Here is a 24,588-nt window from a genome sequence, read left to right as displayed (position 1 = left end):
GGCATCATTTGAAACCAATTTATGCGTTATTTCTATTTAAACACGAACTTTGTTTTTAGCATGTAAATAAAATTGCTAAAACCAACCCAAGTGAAAGCAAAACTATATTAAATAAAAATACATTCAAAGTCAAAAACACCATATATTTAGCAAACGAAATACCAACAGAATTTTTTTTTTATATATAATTGAATTTTCTTATACTTATAGAGATTCAAAGTATATTCATAACAATTATTTACTCATATTTACATAATGTAAGAAAATAGAATAATAGCATATGCTATCAAGTTCTCCGTTGTAGCTTCAGTAGCGGCACTGTCTTAAGTTTTATAGTTATATCCTCAACAAAATAAAGATCTTCAAATTTAAAGCTAGTTGAGAATTTGTAGTTCCTTAGCAGTTTCGCCAATGTAACTTTTGCAGATATTAAAGCATATCTCCAGCCTGAAAATAAAATCAATATTTGACTAATAAGTCAAAATTTAATTGTATTAAGTAAATATACATTTACCTATGCAATTCCGAATGCCCTTTGTGAAAGGTATAAATGCGTATGGATGCTTATTTTGATAATGATGGGGCAGAAAGTGTTCCGGATTGAATGTTTCCGCGTCCTCACCCCAAACTTGCTTACTGCGATGCAGGTGAAATATATCGATGGCAATTTGAACACCCTTTGGAACAACAACTCCGCTTGAAAGCAGCACGTCCTGGGACGTTTGCCGAGAGACGACTGGCACAGGCGGAATCACTCTCATCGATTCATTTAGAATAAGATCCAAATAGACCATTTCCTGTGTATCCGCGTAGGTTACCTCAAAGTCGCCAGTGTCGGGAAACAAAGCGAGAATCTCTTCAAATGCTTTCTCCTGGTATTTGGGAAACATCGCAAGTAGAATTAATGTGTAGGCGACCGTGTTAGCAGATGTTTCAAAAGCTCCAAAGACAATAACATTTGATTCATCTTCCACGTTTTTCCAGCTGAAGATGCCACGTTTCAGCAGATCTGTTGCTAGGTTTAAAAATATGTTTTTATCTAAGGGGGAAGGATTACCCTTTTCAGCAATTTCTGCGTCTCTGGCCAGTTTTCTTTCTATTAGCTAAAACAATAAGGGGGCTATTAATTTCCATACAATTGTAGTGGATGCTTCGTACTACCTTTCTGATAAACCCACGTATCTCTGACTTAGCACTCGAGTAACGCTCCTCCTTGCCGAAAAGTTGGCGTAACGTTTTACTACTAAGCCATGGTGAAAAGCACATATCTGTCATAGTTTCCAAAACACTATTAATGGATAGCAAAACTCATTTATGCAGATGGCCGATATTACTTACCATTGATAATCCTCGAGCAGCCGATTGTTGTTAATGCCCCCAACCAACTTCACATCACTTCCCATTGTGGTTTCTGTACTTAAATAAAAACAAAATGCGTATATAAGTATTATAGAATGCAGCGACTGGTTTGTGTCCAGCTATTTTATGCTTAACTCACGCGTTGCTATGCCCAAGGTAAAGTATTGCAGCAACGGTATCAAATCCTTTTCGCCATCATCCACCAATGTGTCGAATAGCTCAAGAAGGGCTTTCGTCTCGTGGTTGAAAATGGGCAGAAAACTAAGCAACACTTTGTGTCCAAATGCCGGATTCAGTAGCTTACGGTGTACGCTCCAGCGAGGATCTGGACAAGAGTCTGTGTATTTTCTCATTTACAACGATTGCGACGCTTTGCATACCTGTCAAGCTGAACAGTCCCAAGCCAGCTCCATCATCGACTGCCTTGTAGATGATGCCCTTGTTGATGCAATGCGGGGATGTAAAAATATCCTGTATAATTTGTGGATCGCTCACTATCATAAATGGTATGGGACCCAGCCAAGAAAAAATAGTGGGTCCATGCTTATCCAAATAGAAACCAAATTCTTTCAGCACATCTGAGAAAACACAAACATATTTTGGTTTTTAGAATCCACTTAAAATTCCCAACACAACCACGTACTTTCCCTGCGGAGCAGCTTATGTGCCATGCCAATTATTGGATAGCCCTGTGGGCCAGGTATCTTAAGCGTTAATAAATAGAATCTGCGACGCGTCCACAAGAAATAGAACCACGATACCAACAACAGAGCGCACCACAATTGCCACGTTAACATAATGAGCTATCCCAAAGGTGTCAAAATGAATCACTTAGAGCCTTGATTGCCTCTCTGCCGATCGAGCGAACCGAACCGAGCGTTTGAAAGCGCGTCAATACTATAATTACAAATTTTTGTGTGCACCCAGTTTTTATATGCCGGACGCTGAGACTATTTTGGGGCCCAAGAGATATGCGTGTATTGTCACGAATTAACTCGTGACTTGACCGAGTCCCAGTCGAAAAAAAAAAACTCGGCTAGAAAACGTCGCAATCATATAGACGTTGTATGGAAATGGACGAGGTGCGGGTACGCATCAATGAACCCAACATATCAAGTAATTTTTTATTGTGATTTATCGATGAGTGCCTGCATACAAATTGCTATAATTTGCACTAATGGCTAACAGTAACCAGCCAAAATACACTACGAATCTAATCGACTCGGCTCATACGTCATCAATTGGCCAATTCCAGTCAGGTGCCAGCGTAAGTAAGTGGACTTATGTAAGCTATCATGGAGGTATATTCGTTATATCCACTGTTATATGGTTTTTGTGGTGCGCGTAATACAGTTCGTTTCTGGTTTATGATTCCTGATTTAAATATGCATATTCTAAGAGTAATATAAACTTCCTTTACACTTTTCCAATTCTAATTTGTATAATTATTGATTTATTTTGCATTTCAAATATGTCTTAGCCTATAGTATACACATTGATGAAAAAAATAAGTATTACAATATGTACATAAAGTACACGAGAGTCTCTCCAACAAAAGGTCTATTCAAAATATTTGTACATCGTCCCATATGTACAGTAGTCAAAAATGAATGAACACCTTTCTTTATGCGCTAGATATGCTGTTAGCGATATGATCATAGATTAAAATGGCAGAAAATAATAATGATAAAGTTTTGTGGAATTTTGAGTTTTGAGCAGACGACAGCGACTTTATCTAGGATCCTGGCCTGTCGATGGGTGTCTCTGAAAGAATTACATGTTTATTAAGTTTAATTGATATCATCTTATTTAATCATATACAATCTCCATGCAATAGTAGATGTGAGCCAATAAAATAAACAAAATATTTAACACAATGTGCAGCAGTAAATTACAAAGGTATGCATATACAAATAATATATAAAGTAAACTTGCATTTATTTATTTACATAAGAGATTTCGGTGCAACTAGCGAGCACTAAAAAGCACTTAGATCTAGATCGGTATTATTTAAACAATACAAAAGTTGTAGATGAATGTGTTCGAATGCGTGTGTTTTGCAATGAAGATGAAAATGTTATTCTGAAAATAAAATGTTTGCACAAATTAAACAAATTATAATAAAATTATGTGCATACAAAATTACTATACTTATAAGGTGGGTTAAAATTTCAAGATAAGAAAACATAAATAAAATACTACCAATATCACATCTTAAAGTAGGTAAAAAATTTCTTGAAATCATCTAAAGTTGTGTCTTTAAAGAAATCAATATTTTCTTGAAACCCGCAGTGAAAGATATTTATATTTATATATAGAACGCAAAGGCTCAGTAAATCGAGTATTTATAATGGCGTTTCTTAGAATTGTCTAATGCAGTTAAGGATCTAGAAGTGTGATTAAGCAAAGCAGTGTGGGATGAGATGGGTTTTGAAAAGTGCGGGTTAGTCGAGCTACTGGGATGAACGCAAATATCTGTGCAACAGCAGGCAGTAATACTAGTTTGGAGTTCTGAGTACGAACCAGTTGCTGGATCTGTCATATCCGAATGCCCGTTGGCATGCCCATTGACACCATTTGCATCTGTAGTCGAGCCCATGAGAGGTGCTTGCGACTTGACAGCTTCAATAAAAGTAGCATCATATTAACAAAGGTTATGGGAATGTTAGTTACCCTACGTACCAGTTGCTGATCCATTGGTTATCGCATATCCAATGGACTTGGCGCCATTTTCGCTGATACTTGAGCCCATAAGCGGCGCATTAGACTTCACAGCTGAAAGGCAAATTGAATGAGAGTTTTATTAAATTACCCATATGGCATGACTTATAACTGAATGCTTACCACTCATGCGATAGTCGCCATTGGAGGAGTTTTCAATGTCACTATTTTGCCGAGCAACAGCTCCATTCGTATCATTGCCAGCGGAGTCATCCTTCACGCAACGCATGAGGAACAACAGCGAAGAGCCGAGCAGTGGCGGCAGTCCGGCTAGTATCAATGGCAGCGTATACGAACCGGTACGCTCGAATATCATGCCAGCAACGGGCGGGCCAATGGTCAATGGCAGCGAGCAGAGGCCCAGCAGAAAGCCAATGGCCTGCGTGGCGCCCGAGGGACCACAAATCTCATAGGCGATCGGACCAAGCAGCGAGATGAAACAGCCATCGAATAGGCCCATTATCAAGGCGAACGAGACAAGCACCACATACGAGCTGGTCAGCGGCAGCAACAAGGTGACCAGGCCTATGCAGACCAGCGACAGCTGCTGCAGATACATGCGATTCACGCCGGGCATATCAGCTATGACACCAAATATGAGACGGCCAATTCCAGAGGTAATGCCTATGCACATGACCGGCAAATTGACATCCCGGCCGGGGAAGGAGGTCTCCACAAACTTCATCATGTGCACATAGGGCACAAAGTAGCCAAACAGAGCCAGTGGCACGCACAGGGCCCAGATGACATAGCGCTTCCGTTTCCAGATCTCCACGTTGATAATGGAGCGCATGAGTACATTTAAGCGCGATCGACCATCCTTCTTCTTGGTCGAGTGCAGCGGCAGATGCAGCGGCTTGTACACAAACGAGCAGACTATAATAAATGCCGCCATGAGACTCATCATCTGTAGGTTACAATGCAGTTAGATAAGTTCAGGTCAATTCGAATGGCAGTTGCTTACCCTTAAAGTCGTCTCCAGTCCATAGCTGCCCAGCAGCCAGTCCAGGCCGGGTGGCAGTATAACCGTAAACACGCTTGATCCGGCAGTTACAAAGCCGCTCACCTTGCCCAGATAGCGCTTGAAATAATGCCCCAGTATAGCCAGCGTGGGCGTGTAGGCTAATGCACCGCCCAGCCCAAACATGATGCCATATGTAAAGTACAGGGCGCTGATATTGTCCGAGCTAAATGACGAAAGCAACAGCCCGCCGGATGCGAGCATGCCGCCAATGAAGGTGGTGAGCCGGAGGCCAATCTTGTCGGTCAGGCATCCAGCGACTGGTGATAGGAAGAAGGTGGTGCCAATTGCCAAGGAGCCAACCAAAGCTGCAAGCAAAGCAACATATAATTAATATTAAAAGGCTGTAATTTTGCTGCAGAACTATATGGAAGTCGCCTGGATTTAAAAACTATATCATATTAAACTGAGCAATGCCATAACACGTTTTCTTTAATCATATCTGTGTTTCTTAGGCGATCCTGATAAAATTTTCTATAGTACATCTTATTGTGCTATAGAATATTTCTCAAAAAGTCAATTGCATTTGAATTGTGGCTTGTATTTTTATTGGTTTATTTACTTGATTTATAGCTTTGGGGTAGTAGTGGGGAGGAGGAGATAGCTATAAAATGAAAGATACTTGATATATATATATACTAAACAAGAGGTTTCATGTCAAGTTTGGTGACTCTAGCGCTTATTATTGACCGAAATTGGTCCAAAAACAGGATGTCGATATCGATTTTAAAAACCGATTAAACAAATTTCAACTCTCTAGCTCTTATAGGTTCTGAGATCCTTGCGTTCATACGGACGGACAGACGGACATGGCTAGATCGACTCGGCTATTGATGCTGATTAAGAATATATATACTTTATGGTGTCGTAGATGCTTCCTTCTGCCTGTTACAAACATTTGCACAAATACATTATACCCTCTTTACCCATTTTTAATGGGTTCAGGGTATAGAAAGATGCTTCTAATATATAGGGAAAATTCTTACAGACATCGGACCACTTTATCATATCGCTCACGGTCTCAGCAATTATGGGCTTAAATATGATTCCTTTAAATGATATGATTCCATTTCAAAGCACCATATTATATTACTTTATCAGATTACAAAATACCGCAGGGTTATTTAATCTTTGACACCTCTACTGACTTTTGTTTTTTCTCTTTAATTAACAATAATCGTTACATAGAAGCCGACAAATTGCGTTTAATAAATCGAATCTCACGCAATTGTGATTAATTGTGAATTGAACTGTTTTTTCCAACCGGATAGCTGAAGCTGGAACGCTCGAGTGCCGTCAAAGGGGCTTTCAAAACCTAATTCGATTGACCAATTGGCCCGATCGCTGACTCAACGGGTTAGCTATGGGATTTATGCGGGTGTCAAGTAGATCTGGGAACCAAGATATGCTTTCAGAGAGAGCGAGAGAGAGAGAGAGAGAGAGAGAGAGAGAGAGAGAGAGAGAGAGAGAGAGAAAGCGAAAGAGAAAGAAAGAGAGAGAAAGAGAGAGAAAGAGAGAGAGAGAGAGAGAGAGAGAGTTTTCCTCGATTATTGAACATTATTATTTATAATCTTCAATTGTACTTTGTCATTTAGTCCATTTGCTTTCAAACGATGCGTTAAGCCACAATCGTTAATCACACGTGAAATAACACCTAACTGACACATTTGGGTTAATTCTTTGTTCCATAAACGCCCCAGTTTTGATAAGCGTTCGCAGATGACCGAAAGCCATGATAATGCACATACATACATATATGTATATGTATATACAAGTTAATTTAATCGGGTGACGACTTTCAGTAATACCAGATGTAAATAGTGCAGCTGTCAACAATGAAAATTAGCTCAAAAGAAAGAGCATTAATTGTTCACATATGTACTTCCGCACGAGAAATAAACAGCAGATTACATGTAAATATGTACATATTTAAAGACTGCTGCAAATATTGGCCAAAACCGCGCAACTCATAAAAGTATCTGCGTCTTGTGCAAAACCAATATATTTTTGTCTATTTAGACTGCTTGCATGGGCTCATTAACCTAAAATTAGACTTGACCTACATTCAGCTAGAAAACGATGTCCGCAATTTGTCTAGCAAACTATGAAATCAATACCCCACAACAAACACAAACAAATACACATACACATACGCTCACCCACACACGCACACATATGCCACATGCAGCTAGCCGGATATACTCGTGCATTTTGGGCAACTATGGCGGCAACCCGGCAACGAGAACGGGCACATTCAATGTCAATGCCACAGCCAGACACGGAGCCGGTGTCGGCAGCAATAGCAATCAGAGAGAGAGAGAGAGAGAGCATTTGTGTACATACCTGCACATGCATGCTTGAGAGAGCTTGAGAGAAATAGAGAGGGCGTGCAGGCAACATATTAGATAATACCTGTACAAATTGTTCTATCTTTCTTTTTGAAACATTGCCAAAGGTCTATTAAAATCAAACTAAACAAAGCTGACGGCAGTAAAAGCCGCATTGCATCAAGTTTTTGGCGGGCATGAGAAACAGTTTCATATATAGGACATGTGCATAAAAATTGCAATAAAAGCCTAGACAACAATACGATTGTTAGAAGTAAAGGGTTGTTTCTTGATTTCGTTCAAGTTGAGTAACCATTTCCAAGTTTTATAATTATAAGAAGGCATGACAATTGTATTACAAGATTATTACTAAGTATAATAAAATATGAGTAATTTTTTAAAGGAATCGGATTTAAAAAATTGTTTACCCAAATATTTATATCGGCTGCACTTTTTATTCAAATAAAATACAAATAAATACAAATTCCAAAAAATTAAAAAGGTGAAAGCGTTTCGCCTTAAATATACTATTTAGTTAAATATGTACAATATTGAATACAAAATATTTTAAAATTAAAATTGGATTATATTAAATTGAATTTATTAGAGTTAAATCTTGAGATAAATTATTACTAATTTTTAAAGCAAAATGTTTCACAATAAAAAATTAGCAACAACTAATCTAAATATTTGTAATTTTTAAATAAAAAGTGAGTCGTAATTAATGCTCATATATTCTTTTGAATGTATTAAAGAATGTCTCGTTTTAAAATTAATATTTAAAAATACGTATGTAAATTTTATATACGAATAAATTTGAATACATAATCATTCCAGTTCAAATCAAATGCCAACAAATGCTTCAAACTTAAAAGTAAAATATTTGAGCCTCAGTTTTAAGTATTTTAATTAGAATATACATGGTACAAAGATCTGTCATTTCATTCATAAATTAAACTAGTGACGTCTTTGGAGTCTATTTTACAAATAGCAATCGCTCAGAGCCCTTGACTTTCCACCCAACAATCGAAAGGTGATTGACTCGTTTAACGGTTTAATGAATTAAATGGAATCGCTATATATTCATTAAACTGTTATCAGTTTAAAGGGTTATCAGTTACACGATCACTTTCTATATCTGTTTAATATTTATATTAGACTAGCGGGTATAACCCGGCTTTGCCCGTGGCACGTATGTTATAAAATCAATGTAAAATCAGCAAACTTAAAATTCACCAAAAAAAACTTTGAAATGCATTTTCCACCGAAGGAGTTTAGATTTTGCGAAAAATGTGAAACACGTCTCAAATGATTTTTCTTATAGATCTTTGGAAACGAATTTGAGCGCGAAACGTCACCCACCAAATCTTTGACCTCCATTTCCACCAAGGAGGAACGGATTTTTCGAAAAGTGTGAAACACCCCTCAAATAAATTTGAACAAAGATCTTTGAAAATAAGTTTGAGGCTGATCGGATCGTAAACAAAAAACTTTCATACAACCGTTTTCCGCCAATTTACCACTGTTGCAGGTGGAATTTCCCAAATCGCTGAAATACGTATTTATTAAGTTCTTATGTAGAGCTTTGAAAATAAGTTTGAAGCAAATCGGACACAACTTAAAACTTCGCCCAAAAAATCTTTGAATCGCATTGCCCCCGAAGAAGTTTGAATTCTGCGAAAAATGAAAAACATGTCTCAAATGAATTTTCATATAGATACTTGGAAATTCTTTGAGGGCGAAACGTCACCCACCAAATTTTTGACCCCCATTTCCACCAAGGAGGAACGGATTTTTCGAAAAGTGCGAAACACCCCTCAAATGAATTTGAACAAAGACCTTTGAAAATAAATTTGAGGCCGATCGGATGGTAAACAAAAAAGTTACATACAAACGTTTTTCGCGACTTTTCCACACTTGCGAGTAAAATTTCCCGAAACCCCGTCCTAACGTGCACCTACATCACATAAGGTAACTACAGTGAAAATTTCAGCTTCCTAGCTCTTACGGTTTGGGCTGTGCGTTGATCACCAATCAGTCAGTCAGTCAGGACAAACAGTTTTATATATAGAGATTAGTATTTGTATTTCATTTATGATTAGCAGCTAATGTTCAAGTAGAGCATAGAGAGTATATATTACACTATTTTTTGAAGAAAAAAAAAATAATACTATTTGGTTTTATTTGGGGCTCAGCTGTGTAATCCGGTTAAAGGCTTAGGCATAAGGTAATTCATTGCAAGCGCGTCAAATGCAAAAGTTCTTAAGATGCACACCTCGCTGCTGGCTTGACGGCTTGGATTCGGATTACATGAAGCTTGAATCATATGGCGGAACTTAATCCACTCAACCAAGTCAGTGGCTAGAGCAGCAATAACCGCGACCCAACGCCAGAGGATCGCTGTCAAGCGCCGCCACTTGCGGGGCTTCCCGAGCCGTTTGTCAGCGCCAGTCTACCAAGTAACTGGGTCAGTGGCATGCGGCATGTGGCATGCGGCATGCGCAATTGTGCCCATTATGCTAGCCGGCCGTCTTTGGTAGTGGCTTTTGTCTTTGTCCAACTGCATTTGGTCTTCTTTGAAAGCATCGTTCCACTCGCATTCTACGCGGCGTATGCGCGATGTCGCCGAGCAATGGACAAACCTTGACAAACAAATCTTAAATCAATTGAACTTTTTGTTTGCTTTTTCCAGAGACGTCACCAGTTCCTAGAATATAGTTCACCGTGTGTGGGTTTGTGTGTGTAGCACGCAAAATTATTCCCAGCAAACGACCTTTTGCCTCTCCTCAATTTTGAACTCTCATCGACTCCAGCGACTTGACATCGTCATTGCCGACTCGGTGTTGAATAACGTTTTGTGATTCAATAAACTTTCAGCAATTTAATTCACTTGACGTCGCACATACACACATACGTACATAAATACATCCATACACATAAATTGTATGCACACATAGCACTTACATCTGCCAAGTTTTATTGAACTCAAGATATACAGAAATATCGCTTTAGATCGTATGTCCGTAGCTATTCCAACACTTAAATAACACATTCCATCAAATAACATGCCAAAACTTGTGACACTAACAAAATCAATTGGAAATTAATAAATGATCCTAGACATGGCAGACATGCGAATTAATTGGACACTCTTCAAAGAGAATATCCGAAAGAAAATATCAAATTTTAGCTATTGGACTGAAAATCGATCGCATAACTGTGACATGATTTAACTGCAAAAACTACAAAATTGATTTTAGCATGTAGTTTGACAAAATGTAAAAAGTATATACATATCTCTGATTGCATATATATATACATATATATAAATATATTTACATCTTTTAAGCTGGCCAGTTAGAGGTTACGTCAAGCAACAACAAGACGTAAACATTTAATTTAATTTAATTTAATAAAAGGCCCGCCCAGTTCTATCATCAGCATACATTGCTACTAAGTCTTGCTAGCCTTCATCCACAGCTCGAATCTATAACCCATTGGGAATTATAAGCAATGCAAAAGCGACACAGCTCGAAAAAACAAGGCCTACTTTTATATTAGGCATACTCTATCATTTAATTATTATGAAAAGCCAAGACCTATAAGCAAATGTTGGCTATATCGGGCTATTACATCACATATGTTGCTGTTAAAGGGAAAGCCCGAATTGGCACAAAAGTTTACTTCCCCAGCTAACTAATTGTGATCTTTAACAAAGTCTTATCAAAATCGGGCTACTAAAATACATTACTCCCAGAGAAACAACAAGTCGTATATTTAGTTGCATTTCATTACAATTGAGTGACTGCGATTATAAATACATATATACATCTGCTATGCATTTGTAAGTGTGAAAACTTGATAACTTTTATCTTATATTAGATTTGTACGCAAATCTTTGGTTAACTTAATGTTATTGAAGACAATTGATTGAAATTAGTATTTTTAATACCCTGAACAAATTGAAAATACCGAAAAAGGCTTTGATTGATTTGTGCAAAGGTATGAAGAAGGAAGAAGGAGGCAGCTCTGATCCCATAAAGTATATATTCATGATCAGTGCAGGACGTGTTTAACATTTTTTGTCGCTAAATGCATCAAACTTAGTTTGTAGGTTCTCTAAGAGTGTAGACAGATTAATAATATTTTACTTTTCTCCATTCCCCCCAAATACGAAAATTGCTTAAAAATCGGACAATAAGCACCGAAATTAATGAAAAATTTTTTTTCTATAGTTGGTTAAGAAATGAAGAAGTACGCCAGATCAGAAGCTTTGCTGTAACAGCTCGACTCAGGTTCAGGGTATCTCCTAGTCGAGCTTTTCCGACAAGAGACCTCTTACTTGCTTATCAAATGAAAACAAATTAAGATTTGTTTAGCTTTACAAATAAATTCTATTGGAAATCAACAAAATTCTTACAAACAATTTTACATACAGCCCGATAACGTTTAATAGAAATTTGCGCATTCTATATACTTATACACAACTGCATACAAATATTACATATTCATTATTTTTGGTCTCCCTGCATAAATCAGCGCATATAATATACTGAAATCCGGCTATGAGTTCAGAGCTCTTATCACTATTTCCATGCATATAGTATGTATGTTTGTACGTATGTACATATGTGTTTATGGTCATAAATCTGTACGCATTTATGTGTAGATGTTGTCCAAGTAATTAATATGCATTCGAATTGCTGTCAACTCGATGGGAAAAACAAGTGTTCAGTTCTCAACTAATCTGTTTTGGCTTTTTTGACTAATTGCTATCAATCGAGGAGTGTCACGATTTCCAAATCAATTTGCCTTTGGCCCTGCTCTGAAGGGATTAAGCCCGTGTGCAAATTGTTTGCCCCAACCCCTCACCCCCTCGCCCACAACCCGTTATTGCTTAGACAAAGTGAACAGAGGTTCCAGCCAGGGCTGCAGGCCCAGCAAATATGTTCGGTTTATGGCTCACGGTTCGAACCAAAGCACATCTATGAAACTGAATTTTGGTTCAAAACTTGGCTATTCACATTTACTTATTTAGTTTATCTCTGCCTAATTCGCTTAAAAGTATAGCTTATGCTTATAAAAACATTTGAATTCCGGGTTCAAACCGGCTCGGTTCGAACTTACCCGCTTTGCTGTTGGCCTCCGCATCGCCCTGTGCCGTCAGCCGTTCCGTTAGCAGCTTGTGCAGCACGCCGTATGTGTTGATTAGGCCAAAGATGACGCCGTTGCATAGGAACGCACTGACCATTACCAGCCAGGCCCTGGCACCGCCATCCGGCGGCTCCTTGCCGTGTATATCTCGACAGCAGGGCGCCTCGATGTGTGGTTGGACGCCATTCGCCTGGCTCTTGCCGTTGGCTGTGGCTCTGTGCAGCTGCCCATTGTTGGCCAACGATGCGTGCCCGTTGGCAAGTTCTTCGGCACGGACAATCCGACCATTTGGCTGACTGGCTGACTCGTCTAGCGGTTCGTTCTCGGCCATTGCTGCGGCTGGATGTCAAACCGTGCGGTTTCTGAAATTTCAACTGATTACAACACGCCTCGCCTCCGGCACTATCTACGATTTGATCCGTCTGTGCGGTTTATGGCTAAGCAGCGCAAGCTGAACGGGTTCTCAAACAGTTGCTGAACCGTAAACCGTCGCGATTTTAGATTTAATTGTAATTATCTTTATTTGCACGGCGCATTTTCAACTATAATTGAGACTTTTGTGATGGAATGGTATTTATAGTATTCCAACGCTCGAGAACATTTGATGGTAGAGAAACCGTATGCGACAATCAATAAATGAAGGAATTGAAAATTTAATTGTTTTAAGTAATAATTTATTGTACATATGAATACTTTGTTATATAAGAATACTATATCTGTATGTTTCTACGTGTTTATGTATTGTATACATTTTTTTATTATACCCAGGCAATCTATCAGTTTTTTTTTTCATACTTTCAGAAAATGGAAGAGGTCACGATTTAAAATTGGAATGTATTTAGCTCCTTGAATATTACATGCAGAACAAGAATATCTTTTCATTTCAATACCTAGTTTTTTGGTTTGTAGAAGTTAGAGTTAAACATATTGACATTTTATAGAATAGTCTACGCAAATCAAGAACGTTACATTATTTGATATCTTCGCCCATATCCCTACTAATAGAAGACTCCTTATTTTTGGAATGTGAACATATTTAAATTCCTTCTTTATGCTCTTAAAATTTTATCAAGATCTGACACAGAAGTTATCTAAGAACGTTTTTTGTACAGTAGAAAAAAAGTACAAAACTTGTGTTTTTACGTGTGTCTGTTTTCGTATATAAGTACATACGTAGAAGCAAGTGCTAAGATGCAGCTGAGTGCAGGGTATCTTCCAGTTGTTCCCTGCCAGCGCATACACATGTTTTTTGATTCACAACTTTCAAAGATAATGTCTTGAAATTTTTCAGTTAAGACGAACGAATTACTTATGAGGCATCGTTTAGAAACAATAGAGATTGCTTTTTAAAGGGATAAATACGCAGTTTATCAACATTTAGTTATTATATATGTAGTATATCTTAGAAATTGACTGAACATAGAACAGCGACTTATTTAAATGGTGAAGTTTAATGGCCATGGCTAATGGAATTTTCTACACATCATATATAAGCACAGATACTAATGTAAGCCTACACATATAAATATAAATATTAAGACAATCGTGTCAGCAAGAATTTAAGCTTTTAACACGACCACAAGAAATGTTTTATCAATAATAACTTTTGGCTAGCATTACAAGCCAAACGAAAAGTTAAAACTATGCAAAAATAATTTGCCCACAACAATGCCAAAGTCAACGACGCGACAAACAGCTAAATTTTCAATGATATGCGAGCTCAACAAAGTTGTAAAATCTGTTCATATTTCGGTTTCTGTTTGCACCCATTTGCAAGGGAGCATTATCAGGGCGCACGTGTCCGACGAAGCGCCAAAATGTGCGTTTCAGGGGGGGTCACAACCAAAAATCGAAGGTAGCACGCGATTACGCAATAAACCAACTAGATATGATTGATGTAACTAGATGAGCGTGTATTTGGTTTAGAAACTTTTGCCTTACAGCGTATTTAAATGCACTCGAACTTTGTGTTGAACGTTTTGTTGATCCCCTTGGGAACTGTACGGCGCGTTTCGCCGCCACTGGATGCCAAGACGTAGACTTTTTGATAGCCGCCAACGAGTCGAAACCAACGAAACCACACACAACCGAGCGCTTGCGTTGCCGGCAACGGAATGAAAAATAATTCAATTATTTTCCACGAGCTGTTTCTTTTTTTTTTGCACAAATTTGTCACTTACTCACGAGGCGCCTAATCGGAGACGGCGGACCAAGCACAGCACACACACACGCACAACACACACAACCCACACACACCGTGAGATTGCGAGCGTTCTCTGTAGTAAACAAAAAGCAATCGACGGCTGCTTCTGTTTTTGCGGTAACGTTGGCAACGGCCTCGCGAGGATGGACACATAAACAAAACATACCCAAAGCAGACAAACGCACTCCAATCAAACGTAATATTCCCAACTATATGAACTGGGATGCATCCGTTATTTTTAGTCAAATCACATGATCAATTGGTGTATCTAACATATCAATAAATGGTTTGGATTTTGTGCGACCAAAAAGGTTCAATTGATTTCAATTCCCAGAATTAGAAACTGAAGTTTATTGTCCACGGACAACACTGAGACATGTTCTTTTTTTTTGTATATTATAAATTGAACATATCCGTTGTGGCAGCCACACATCAAAGTAGTCCCCCCAGCATTAGTAGACATTTCAACTCAACAAGATGAGTCCGATTGAAGCATTTGTGGCGTCTTCCTTTGAAGAAATCCACACACAATGCGAGTACGCAAAGTGGTTTTTGAGTTTTTATGTATTTCGCACAAACGTGTGTACTATATAATATGCTATAGTATAAATATATTCGATTTAAAAGTAAAATTTAAAACTTACGTGTTACTGGAAGATTCATTTTAGTTATATGTAAGTATAATACTAAGAATTGAGCTTTTTAAACAGTCGCTCTTCAATTCACAGGCGCCGCCTCAATGGACATGGCCGTGGGCAGCGCGCAGGGCGGCTGATCTACAATTAGCTTAAAGTGCTTATCAGGCCAATCGAATTCCAGACGCTGTGTGGGTTCCGTTTTGCCATCTAGTTGTGCATTGCGAAAGGCCTCCATCATGCGTGGCACTAGATCATTTGGTATGAGCACCTGTATCCAATAGCCAAGCACGCCAAAGGGTTCGCTAACGGTGACGGCGGCTCCCGTTACAGTTTCTGCGACCAGGGTCAAGGCCAGATGCTGTGCCTTAAATGTGAAATGCCGGCCATGACGTATGCGATCCTTAAAAAGCAAAGACATTAATCTTGATACACTGTAGCTCAAAAATATCTCGCGTCTACCTTTATGGCCAGCAGCAAGTACTTAGCCGCATAAGGCGCCAGCGTAATTTCAATGCCATCCAGCGATATGCAATCGGGCGCCTGTGGCTGATAGTCCAGCGGACATGATTTATGCAACGAGTTGCTGCTCATCGACATAGACTGTGGAAAACTGGGCTCCTCGCGCTTCATTTGTGATTCAGTCAGCTGTCGATTATTCTCCTCGCTGGCGCAGCGCTCGTTCAGGCACCGAAAATCCACCTCCTCTTTAATGGTTGTGGTTGGCTTAAGCTCACGAAACGTAAACTCTGCATTCACGCCAGCCAGGTCGGAGCCCTGTTTCTCTAGGTCGTCTTGCAGATTAAGCAATGTCTCGGGAAACAATTCGAATACGCTCATTATGCGCTGCATATTGGTAACCAGCCAATCGCCGCCTGTCTGTGCGTCTTTAGACAAAAAATTCAAGACGCCACGACCGTTCCAGCGTGAAGCCTGTTCCAGTTCCTCCTCGGTTACGCCAACTATTTGACAAAAGTCGACAGTGCCAAAAGGCGTGTCAATTGAGCCCAATTGTGGATCCTGTGCCACCAACAGGCTTTGCATGCGCGAATTGGTGCTGCCGTCCAAACCCTTGCGCCAAGGGATGTTGTCGCCGAAGCACAGACCGTTGCCAGTTTGGAAACAGTAGCGCGCAATAGATTGCAGCAGATTTGCAGGCCAGGTTGGTGGCCTGAGCGGTTTTTCTGGGCATTCCTGTTGCTGGCGTAGCTCAGCATCAGTCTTAGCCAGCCGAAAAGTCAGCTCAAAACCCATGCCCGAGCGGGTGGTGTGCTCCTCTTTAAGATGGACGCGCTGATCGCCATGCAAATCGCTGAGCCCGAAGCTAACATAATGCCAGTGCGGGGGTATTCTCTCTGATTCGCCCTCGCCCTGGCCCCTGTTGCTGTACATGCTTATATAGTCGAGCGGATCGGAGCCACCTAGCCAGTATTTAAGCAGTGTCGTCACCTGCAAGGGGTTCGGCTGATCCGGATAGACAGATATCAAGTGATCAATGAGAGACTTCAATCCAGGCGGTGGCTTCAGCTCTGGATTCTTTTCTGAATTTGTTGGTGCAGCCATAATAACAAAACGTTCGTGTTAAAACAAAAAAAATAAACTAAAATCATCGATTACCCGATCGATAATATCGATAGACACAATAGGTACGCAGCTTAGTAATTAATGAGCAAGTGACTGCAGGCTGATTCTAAACTATATATATACTATATTATTGTTTCTAACCTGCTGTTTGGTTAGTTAAGAAAAGGTGCAGTATTAATTTCTAGTATTTTTAGATAGCTGTTTATTTGGTATTCTCACCCATGCACAACGCGGTCACACTGCACACGACACCGCGATTTAATAGGAAAAATTTGCAAAACTTTTATAAACGCACAAAATGGAGCCCTATGATGTCGTAGTCAATCAGCCTGTGGTCATAGATAACGTAAGTGAAACCTAGCATAGAACATCAAATAAAGCCAAACAAAGGCAATTGCCATATAAGCTGTCAACCTTTCTGGCACTGACAAGTGACATCACCAACTAACACGAATAAGCCAAGCTACCACTGCCACTGCCCGTCCCTTTGTCCGTGAAGTTTTCAACTGTTTATGTATGCAACTGTGAAGAATGACTAATGGCCAAAAGCTTGATTTTTACTACAATTTACTGAAAGTGCCCAATAAGAAGTGCATAAAATTTAGCATCGAAAATATTGAGTGACAAAATAATGTTTGGTGCAGTTAACGTTTGAACACCGTGGACGAATTCCTTGAGAAGTGGGCATCTATGCGTATGCTTCCGCCCAGATTCATGCGTTGACTATATTTCTCCGGATACACCACCGGCTGGCGTTCTTTAACCCAATAGCCGGGTCTAATTAAAGCCTCATAATTTCTATCTGGCTTGGTGCCACAATTATCGTGGTGATAGGCAAATAGTTTCGACCGCTGCATCTTATTAACCGGATCACGATAGTAATCCCTGTGATTCTGACAATCTAAGTAGAAATAATCAAGTTCCTCCAGAACCCTGTAGTTGACGCACGAAAGTCCAATTAGCGGCACGAATTTCAAGATCGGTTTGCGCTGAAGACGTAAGCTCTTTGACACACCCAGCATGTCAACCTGGGGAATACTTCGGGAGCCCATGCTGTGCTCTGTATTTAAATTAATGAAAGCAAAAAAAAATAAACAAATGAACAACTAGTGTGTTGCGTGTACAAAAATATTTTTGAATGTCTGATACAAATATTAAATGAATACTTTTACAGGGCTCCGGTGTGATCAAAGCCGGCTTTGCTGGCGAGCACATTCCAAAGTGCAGGTTTCCCAATTAGTAAGTATTGCTACAGAACAACGCAAGTCCGAATCAAGCTAATCATGGTATTTCACTAGCATTGGCAGACCGAAGCATGTTCGGGTAATGGCCGGTGCCTTGGAGGGCGACATTTTTGTTGGTCCCAAGGCGGAGGAGCATCGCGGTTTGCTAAGCATACGTTATCCCATGGAGCATGGCATTGTGACGGACTGGAACGATATGGAACGCATATGGAGCTATATATATAGTAAAGTAAGTTAAGATAGCTTTTAAATCAACAGTTACTCATTGCTGTACGCCTATCACAGGAACAATTGGCCACTTTTACGGAGGATCATCCCGTTCTTCTCACTGAAGCACCATTGAATCCGCGTCGTAATCGCGAAAAGGCCGCTGAATTCTTCTTTGAAGGCATCAATGCGCCAGCTCTTTTTGTCTCCATGCAGGCAGTACTCAGTCTGTAAGAAATTCGATATCTCAATACACATCAAACATTTCTAACTTTGAATATCATCAGTTATGCCACTGGTCGTGTCACGGGCGTTGTGCTGGACTCTGGTGACGGTGTGACGCATGCAGTTCCCATCTATGAGGGATTCGCCATGCCTCACAGTATTATGCGTGTGGACATCGCCGGCCGGGACGTTACGCGCTACCTGAAAACACTCATACGCCGCGAGGGCTTTAATTTCCGTTCGACAGCCGAGTTTGAGATTGTGCGATCGATTAAGGAGAAGGTCTGCTACTTGGCGACCAATCCACAAAAGGAGGAAGCTGTGGAGACTGAAAAGTTTGCATATAAATTGCCAGATGGCAAGACATTCGAAATTGGACAGGCGCGCTTCCGTGCGCCCGAGGTGCTCTTCCGACCAGATTTATTGGGCGAGGAGTGCGAAGGAATACACGATGTGCTTATGTATTCCATTGAAAAGTCGGATATGGATCTCAGAAAAATGCTCTATCAAAACATTGTACTGTCGGGTGGTTCAACGCTTTTCAAAGGTTTCGGTGATCGTTTACTTTCCGAACTGAGAAAACACTCTGCAAAGGATCTGAAAATCAGGGTAATTGGATTGACTACATTATGCAATAGTATATTAAAATATGTTTATGGTTCTGATTCCTAGATTGCTGCGCCACAGGAACGTCTATATTCCACATGGATGGGTGGCTCAATTCTGGCATCGCTGGATACTTTTAAAAAGATGTGGGTATCGAAGCGAGAGTTTGAGGAGGAAGGGCAACGTGCCGTGCACAGAAAGACTTTTTAGTTTGTTTAATTCATTTAAACGCTATGTGTAAAAGGCTTATTAAACTCTGTATCAAAACCATGTGTCAGCTAACATCAAATATCCCTTAAACAAATTTGAAATAATTTTGCATGTATGTGTTATGCATAAAATAGGCGCAAAGTATTTAAAAATGCTATTTATTGAATTTGCTTACGCGGCATAGAAAATAAAGACTAAACTCGAAAAACAATATTTTAAAATCGATATCAAATGCAGCCAGAATTGAATGTTTGCCAGTGGGCAATTAATAGACCCATACATTAGTCATACGTAATGCCATATCTGAGCCGTTTATTTAATTGGTCAGCTACGAAGAGCTCTCTCGTTCAGCTGAGCTCATGGATGACGCGCAAAATGATTTCAGTTGGTTTTCGGTTGTTTATTCGTTCGGTTGTGTCTCGGGCAACTATCTCCATGGCAACGGCTATACAAGTTTCTGTTCGAGCTGCAAATTTTCGTCACGGACTGTAAAAACACAACTGAATTGAATATTTTGACATTCGCAAACGCATCGACGTGGAACCGCATATAAAACTTAACAATGGCTCAACTGGAGGGGAGAGTCATCGAAACGGAGGCAAGTTCAAATATTATATACAGATTGATAAGCTCGAGACTAGATTATAATCATACTTGACTTTTCACATACTATACTTATTGTTAAACCTGTACTAGAAAGAAAATCCTGTGAATCTCGCACGTTTTCGTAAAAACAAATATTTCTACAATTGTTGTTTTTGTTGCAATTGCTATTCGTGCACCTTAATGATACCTGTTTGCCTTGCGTATACACATACGTACATAGGTGTGTGTATGTCTCAGCATAGATATACATATATTAATGCATATTGTATTATCTACAATTCAGATGTGCTGTGCGAATAAAATATTTATTCCTGACAGGCGTGTGTCAGTTTATTGATTTTATAATTTACAAAACAATTACAAATAGGGCACGTGAAGATAATTATGGAAATTTATATATATATATCTTATAAATCTTTTGTTCTTGACTGTATTACTGCCTATTTTTTTGCGCCATGGAAGTATTCATTAAATATTTGTTAAACACTTTTCGAAAACTCAAGCCTCTCATCACAGATTTCCAACTTCAATTGAATACGTTGCCTGCGCAAAGCCGGGTAATTCTTGTTAGTAGTATTCTAATATATTAGCATAGCAATCAAAGCAATTAATATGTTCTTTTGTTTACATAACTTTATTTATTTGAATACCGTAATTTTGTTGATATGTCATTTGTTTCTTGCAGAAACCTGTACAGAATGCATGGCAGGTACGATATTTAGTTGTTTCTTCGATTAAAACTTACGTTAAAAAGATTGTCAAAAGGCGTACAACTATTCAATAGATGCTGTCTCTATCCTTGTACCCATTACAGCAGAATATATTTGCACTTTTAACTAATTGGTTTGAGTTGTGTTTATCAGCAAGGCACATGAATGTATCAGAACAATTGCAAAGATAAGAAATTTTAAAAATTCGAACAAGAGCAGATTCACTTCACAGCTAGTTCGAGTCTTGAGGGGAACAGACATACTTCTAAAGATGGCATCATCAGTGTGTAAATGTATTGAGAATTTGATTTCGAATTATTGGAACTAACCTGTCTATTGTTTTTGATGCATATTTTCAGATGAAAGCCATGGATGCCAATCGCTATGCGACCAAAAAAACTATAGCCCAGGGCATGCTGGATATAGCTTTGCTGACGGCAAACGCATCTCAGTTGAAATATATACTTCAGGTCGGGGAACAGCATCAATTCTACAAGCTAATGCTTATACTTATTAGCTTGTCAATTGTTATGCAGGTAAATAGTCAATTTCTATTTGATTTCCTTGGCTTTGGGGTTGTAACGGCTCGTTCTCCAATGTCATAGATACTGTCGGGCGTATTAAGCCTGTCTCTCAGTTTATTGCGGGATTGCCGAATGCATCAGCCAGAGTTCCATCAATCGGCCAATGTGATCAATCATGTGCGCACCGGTTTTGCGTTTTTTACCACAATGATAAATCTTTTCATATCGGCTTTTGATAGTCGCCTGCCCCCGCCACAGGGCAATCTTTTGAACGATGTCAATTAAAATTGTATATCTAGAGCTTACGAAACTATATCAAATTAATAACTGATCCGATCCGTGGGAACATTCGCTGCTCTCTAAAAACAATTTCAATTTTCATTTGAACAGCTATTGGTCGGAATTATGTTTGTGGCCATCGGCAGTCTGAATATTAACAAGCAGCAAGACCAGACGGCAGCAATAATATTGAACGATGTCATATTGGTGGTCATCTTTGTAATATCAGTTGTGAATGTTATAATATCTGGTTTCGGCATCGAGTATTCGTCACAGCCTCTTAGGCTCATCGATCAGCATGCTAAAGTACCGTAGTTATAGTACAAAGTAGACTTAAAAATTAAGATGATTAGTAATTTGTAAAACAGCATTAATCATATTTTGTAAGATTTCTAACAAATAAAAACGGTATATAAATATCGTTATTTTTGTTTACTTTTTATATGCAGGTGGCTGCAGGAGTTTTACTAGTTGTTCAATCTCTTGTCAGCATTGCCAAGTCGCAGAATCGTTCAATACTTTATACAGTCAATCATTTTGTGGATGCCTTCATATTTTTATCTGTGTTCTGTGATATTATAAAAATGAATTTTGGTTTGGATCCAGCTATACCATTTCAAGTCGATGAAGTTGAAGTTTTCAAAACCTAATTTCGATGTTGTAATCAGAAGCCTTTTGAAATTTAAAAATATATATGCTTTTAGATATAAGAATTTTAAATAGTCCTTTTTCATGCAGGTTTTAAGTATTTTAAATCAAGAACTTTAATACTGCGTTTTATTATATTGGTGTGTACACACTGACAGCAACAGCAACACTGCTGAGAGCAACAGCTGTTAAGTTATCAATAGTCGATAGATATAATATTTATTTTCAGCAGCGTCTCTCAGTTTTCTTTTTGGCGGTATTGGTTTTATTCTTAAGGGTTTTCAGGAGTTTTCCAGCCAGAGCACGTCAAAGAATTTAATTTTAGCGGTTACGCACCCTTTAAACCCAAAATGTCCGACGATGATTGTGATATTTTTAATTTGCCTGTAAAACGGTTAAATGGTAAGTGCAAAATTTTTAGCAGCATATTTGGCGTAATTTTTTAACAAAACTGAATAATTCGACTTGCAGCTGCTCCTCAAAAACAGTTTGTGGAGGACCAAGAGTCCAGGCAAACGGACTACGATTTTATTAAAAGCGATCATTTCATCAAGAAACCAGCAAAAGTCACAAAGCCCAAGTCCAAGGCGAGAGCAGGCAATCGAAAAAAGCAAACAGATGAGGAGGAATCCAACAATAATGAAATGGAGGAGGCGCCGGCGCCTGCTACACGTGCTGCTCTGTCACCTGTCTCGCAATTGATTTATGAAATGGAGCAAAGGCAAGACAAAACTAACGCCAAAGCAACTGATGCTTTGCCAGTTGCCAGGCGCACGCGCTCATCGCTGGGTAAACGTCTGCCCACACCCGAACAAGATAATGATCAAGAAGCTCCAGTAGCTGTAAAGGTCTCTCCCCCAAAGAAACGAAATGTTCGTGGCAAAAAGAGCACAGTGGCTGCAAAAACAAGAAACTCGGAGACAGTAAATATACCTGCGTCCAGTAGAAGTCGTCAGCAGACAGCTGAGTTTGCAGCCCGATCACGTATTGTGGATTCCATTGATCTTGTTTCAGCTGTTTTCCCACGCATTGAGGGCTTTGTAAGTAAATCAACAGTTTTACTATATTCGAGTAGATATTAACATAACATCTCTTGAAACTGAAGGTAAACCTAGACTCGGACGAGGAGGATTCACACTCGGCCCTGGCAGAAGAGTCAGCTAAAGCCGTTAATAGTTTTGATGATGATAATCCAATCATTGAGATCAATTTGAATTGGTGTGCACTTATATGAAACCCATACTTAAAACATAGCTTAATCAAAATTCTTTTCAGGCTTGGTGAAATGCAATTGTATAAGCTGAGGCAACATCAAAAGTTTGCGCACATGTTCAAGGAAGTTTCGAAACGCAACGTCGTACCTGTAGATGATATTGTTATAAACATGGATGATCTTTTTATAAGCCCAACGGAGTCACCGATAAGCGTGGGCGTGAAAGTCTATCACATATTGAGTGAGTACAGAATTTAATTTACATATGAATTTAGCTTTTATTTGGTGATTACATTTATTTTTATAGGTGGTCGCGCTATAAAATCGAATAAAAATAAAACTGAACCCAAGCAAGATACAAATCTTATGTGTAAACCTAAGAAATTTCAGTTAAAAGTGCAATGCGATAAGTGGAAGCAACCGTTGATAATACCAATGAAAAAAACGGAAACTTTCAAGATTTTATACATCAAGTGCGCAGAAGAAATGGAATGCGATGTTCAGGGTTTCAAGTTGTTGTAGGCATACTATTATTATTACTATAAATACGTTTGTTATTTAATAATCTACTTATTCTTTGTAGTTTTGATGGCGAATTACTGGAACCAGACGATACGCCCAAAAATCAGGATATGGAAGGCAATGAAGTAATTGATTTTTGTTCGAAATGATAAAAAATACTTTTAAGTTTATTTAAATTTAAATTAAATATTTATAAGAGCCCAATAGCTAAATACGTATTAAAAGTAATATTCATAAGTTTTGCTTTTATATTAAGTTTACTTTGTAAATATTTAGGTTCGACTAACGAACAACCCATTGCGAACCCAAAGTTCTTAGGCTATCGCAAAATCTGTAAACATTGTTTTTTTTTCTAGAGCTAGCAAATAAAATGTTTAATGGTAACTTTTGGTTCATTAGAGAGTTACATTGGTGTCAAGCTGCTGCTGAAATGACAAGGGCTCTTTAAGTAGCGCACATTACAGCATCCAACACCCTAAGATTTCTTTGCACACCCCTAATATTTTGTTTATCTAGCATAGAGCGTTGCACACTCACACACTAGCCGGAACAAAACAAAATTATTGTTGATATGCGTCTTGGCAGATGAT

At 39.0% G+C, this 24,588-nt stretch overlaps 7 protein-coding genes and 1 long non-coding RNA gene across 17 annotated transcripts; 3 read left to right on the top strand and 5 right to left on the bottom strand.

The window, feature by feature from the left end:
- Positions 1-122: 122 nt before the first annotated feature.
- LOC135435282 (probable cytochrome P450 313a4) lies at positions 123-2,644 on the bottom strand. 2 transcript variants are annotated; one of them, XM_064692262.1, is made up of 7 exons: positions 2,003-2,644; positions 1,740-1,937; positions 1,499-1,684; positions 1,339-1,411; positions 1,162-1,288; positions 515-1,103; positions 123-447 (listed from the first exon to the last, which is right to left on the bottom strand). In XM_064692262.1, the coding sequence occupies exons 1-7, from the start codon at positions 2,154-2,156 to the stop codon at positions 287-289; spliced, it is 1,488 nt and encodes a 495-aa protein (XP_064548332.1). In that variant the 5' UTR covers positions 2,157-2,644; the 3' UTR covers positions 123-286. The 2 variants fall into 2 exon arrangements, with proteins under 2 accessions (XP_064548332.1, XP_064548333.1); XM_064692263.1 differs by lacking the exons at positions 1,740-1,937; positions 2,003-2,644 and having other exon boundaries at positions 1,162-1,268; positions 1,499-1,561.
- Positions 2,645-2,789: 145 nt separating this feature from the next.
- kar (monocarboxylate transporter 10-like protein kar) lies at positions 2,790-14,701 on the bottom strand. 3 transcript variants are annotated; one of them, XM_064692258.1, is made up of 7 exons: positions 14,524-14,700; positions 12,556-12,944; positions 5,045-5,409; positions 4,204-4,987; positions 4,042-4,134; positions 3,883-3,981; positions 2,790-3,123 (listed from the first exon to the last, which is right to left on the bottom strand). In XM_064692258.1, the coding sequence occupies exons 2-7, from the start codon at positions 12,911-12,913 to the stop codon at positions 3,095-3,097; spliced, it is 1,728 nt and encodes a 575-aa protein (XP_064548328.1). In that variant the 5' UTR covers positions 12,914-12,944; positions 14,524-14,700; the 3' UTR covers positions 2,790-3,094. The 3 variants fall into 3 exon arrangements, with proteins under 3 accessions (XP_064548328.1, XP_064548329.1, XP_064548331.1); XM_064692261.1 differs by lacking the exon at positions 2,790-3,123 and adding an exon at positions 3,268-3,441 and having other exon boundaries at positions 14,524-14,701; XM_064692259.1 differs by lacking the exon at positions 14,524-14,700 and having other exon boundaries at positions 12,556-13,251.
- Positions 14,702-15,097: 396 nt separating this feature from the next.
- Positions 15,098-17,073, bottom strand: Su(fu) (suppressor of fused). 2 transcript variants are annotated; one of them, XR_010437360.1, is made up of 3 exons: positions 15,883-17,073; positions 15,430-15,823; positions 15,098-15,371 (listed from the first exon to the last, which is right to left on the bottom strand). XR_010437360.1 is itself a non-coding variant. In XM_064692264.1 (2 exons), the coding sequence occupies exons 1-2, from the start codon at positions 16,981-16,983 to the stop codon at positions 15,503-15,505; spliced, it is 1,422 nt and encodes a 473-aa protein (XP_064548334.1). In that variant the 5' UTR covers positions 16,984-17,073; the 3' UTR covers positions 15,388-15,502. The 2 variants fall into 2 exon arrangements, 1 of the variants encoding a protein (XP_064548334.1); XM_064692264.1 differs by lacking the exon at positions 15,098-15,371 and having other exon boundaries at positions 15,388-15,823.
- A 124-nt stretch (positions 17,074-17,197) lies between these two features.
- On the top strand, positions 17,198-19,707 carry Arp1 (Actin-related protein 1). Its single transcript, XM_064692266.1, has 6 exons — positions 17,198-17,350; positions 18,179-18,243; positions 18,303-18,477; positions 18,534-18,685; positions 18,743-19,289; positions 19,353-19,707. The coding sequence occupies exons 1-6, from the start codon at positions 17,303-17,305 to the stop codon at positions 19,494-19,496; spliced, it is 1,131 nt and encodes a 376-aa protein (XP_064548336.1). The 5' UTR covers positions 17,198-17,302; the 3' UTR covers positions 19,497-19,707.
- LOC135435288 (uncharacterized) lies at positions 17,555-18,148 on the bottom strand. Its single transcript, XM_064692272.1, has one exon. The coding sequence runs from the start codon at positions 18,054-18,056 to the stop codon at positions 17,649-17,651; it is 408 nt and encodes a 135-aa protein (XP_064548342.1). The 5' UTR covers positions 18,057-18,148; the 3' UTR covers positions 17,555-17,648.
- A 126-nt stretch (positions 19,708-19,833) lies between the features above and the next one.
- On the top strand, positions 19,834-22,265 carry NijC (Ninjurin C). Of its 5 annotated transcripts, none has more exons than XM_064692269.1 (3): positions 19,834-20,094; positions 21,172-21,348; positions 22,065-22,265. In XM_064692269.1, the coding sequence occupies exons 1-3, from the start codon at positions 20,059-20,061 to the stop codon at positions 22,263-22,265; spliced, it is 414 nt and encodes a 137-aa protein (XP_064548339.1). In that variant the 5' UTR covers positions 19,834-20,058. The 5 variants fall into 5 exon arrangements, with proteins under 5 accessions (XP_064548339.1, XP_064548337.1, XP_064548338.1 ...); XM_064692267.1 differs by lacking the exon at positions 22,065-22,265 and adding an exon at positions 21,418-21,621 and having other exon boundaries at positions 19,870-20,094; XM_064692268.1 differs by lacking the exon at positions 22,065-22,265 and adding an exon at positions 21,727-22,036 and having other exon boundaries at positions 19,871-20,094.
- Positions 20,718-22,192, bottom strand: LOC135435289 (uncharacterized). Of its 2 annotated transcripts, XR_010437362.1 has the most exons (3): positions 22,052-22,192; positions 21,142-21,947; positions 20,718-21,077 (listed from the first exon to the last, which is right to left on the bottom strand). It is a non-coding gene; the product is annotated as an uncharacterized LOC135435289 (long non-coding RNA). The 2 variants fall into 2 exon arrangements; XR_010437361.1 differs by having other exon boundaries at positions 20,718-21,947.
- Positions 22,266-22,532: 267 nt separating the features above from the next.
- Positions 22,533-24,382, top strand: Rad60. The gene is made up of 6 exons (XM_064692265.1): positions 22,533-22,665; positions 22,735-23,303; positions 23,369-23,481; positions 23,539-23,717; positions 23,784-23,994; positions 24,060-24,382. The coding sequence occupies exons 1-6, from the start codon at positions 22,614-22,616 to the stop codon at positions 24,145-24,147; spliced, it is 1,212 nt and encodes a 403-aa protein (XP_064548335.1). The 5' UTR covers positions 22,533-22,613; the 3' UTR covers positions 24,148-24,382.
- Positions 24,383-24,588: the final 206 nt, after the last annotated feature.

This window comes from Drosophila montana, unplaced genomic scaffold (assembly GCF_035044405.1).
Source record: "Drosophila montana isolate Dmon_TW-CO22-7 unplaced genomic scaffold, ASM3504440v1 contig_3541_1, whole genome shotgun sequence".
Taxonomy (NCBI): Eukaryota; Metazoa; Arthropoda; class Insecta; order Diptera; family Drosophilidae; genus Drosophila; species Drosophila montana.
Note: the sequence above shows the minus strand (reverse complement) of the source record. Positions and strands in the feature narration are given on the sequence as shown.

Bases quoted from the DNA above. Each gene is read 5' to 3' on its own strand.
- LOC135435282 (XM_064692262.1), bottom strand. From the start codon at position 2,156: ATGTTAACGTGGCAATTGTGGTGCGCTCTGTTGTTGGTATCGTGGTTC. The intron at 1,938-2,002 runs GTACGTGGTTGT...GTGTTTTCTCAG, and splicing joins TAAGCTGCTCCGCAGGGAAA to ATGTGCTGAAAGAATTTGGT. The intron at 1,685-1,739 runs GTATGCAAAGCG...ACTCTTGTCCAG, and splicing joins GGGACTGTTCAGCTTGACAG to ATCCTCGCTGGAGCGTACAC.
- kar (XM_064692258.1), bottom strand. From the start codon at position 12,913: ATGGCCGAGAACGAACCGCTAGACGAGTCAGCCAGTCAGCCAAATGGT. The intron at 4,988-5,044 runs GTAAGCAACTGC...TGTAACCTACAG, and splicing joins GACTGGAGACGACTTTAAGG to ATGATGAGTCTCATGGCGGC. The intron at 3,982-4,041 runs GTACGTAGGGTA...CTTTTATTGAAG, and splicing joins AACCAATGGATCAGCAACTG to CTGTCAAGTCGCAAGCACCT.
- Arp1 (XM_064692266.1), top strand. From the start codon at position 17,303: ATGGAGCCCTATGATGTCGTAGTCAATCAGCCTGTGGTCATAGATAAC. The intron at 17,351-18,178 runs GTAAGTGAAACC...ATACTTTTACAG, and splicing joins AGCCTGTGGTCATAGATAAC to GGCTCCGGTGTGATCAAAGC. The intron at 19,290-19,352 runs GTAATTGGATTG...TCTGATTCCTAG, and splicing joins CAAAGGATCTGAAAATCAGG to ATTGCTGCGCCACAGGAACG.
- LOC135435288 (XM_064692272.1), bottom strand. From the start codon at position 18,056: ATGGGCTCCCGAAGTATTCCCCAGGTTGACATGCTGGGTGTGTCAAAG.
- NijC (XM_064692268.1), top strand. From the start codon at position 20,059: ATGGCTCAACTGGAGGGGAGAGTCATCGAAACGGAG. The intron at 20,095-21,171 runs GCAAGTTCAAAT...GCATATTTTCAG, and splicing joins GGAGAGTCATCGAAACGGAG to ATGAAAGCCATGGATGCCAA. The intron at 21,349-21,726 runs GTAAATAGTCAA...TCATTTGAACAG, and splicing joins GCTTGTCAATTGTTATGCAG to CTATTGGTCGGAATTATGTT.
- Rad60 (XM_064692265.1), top strand. From the start codon at position 22,614: ATGTCCGACGATGATTGTGATATTTTTAATTTGCCTGTAAAACGGTTA. The intron at 23,304-23,368 runs GTAAGTAAATCA...TTGAAACTGAAG, and splicing joins TCCCACGCATTGAGGGCTTT to GTAAACCTAGACTCGGACGA. The intron at 23,995-24,059 runs GTAGGCATACTA...TATTCTTTGTAG, and splicing joins GTTCAGGGTTTCAAGTTGTT to TTTTGATGGCGAATTACTGG.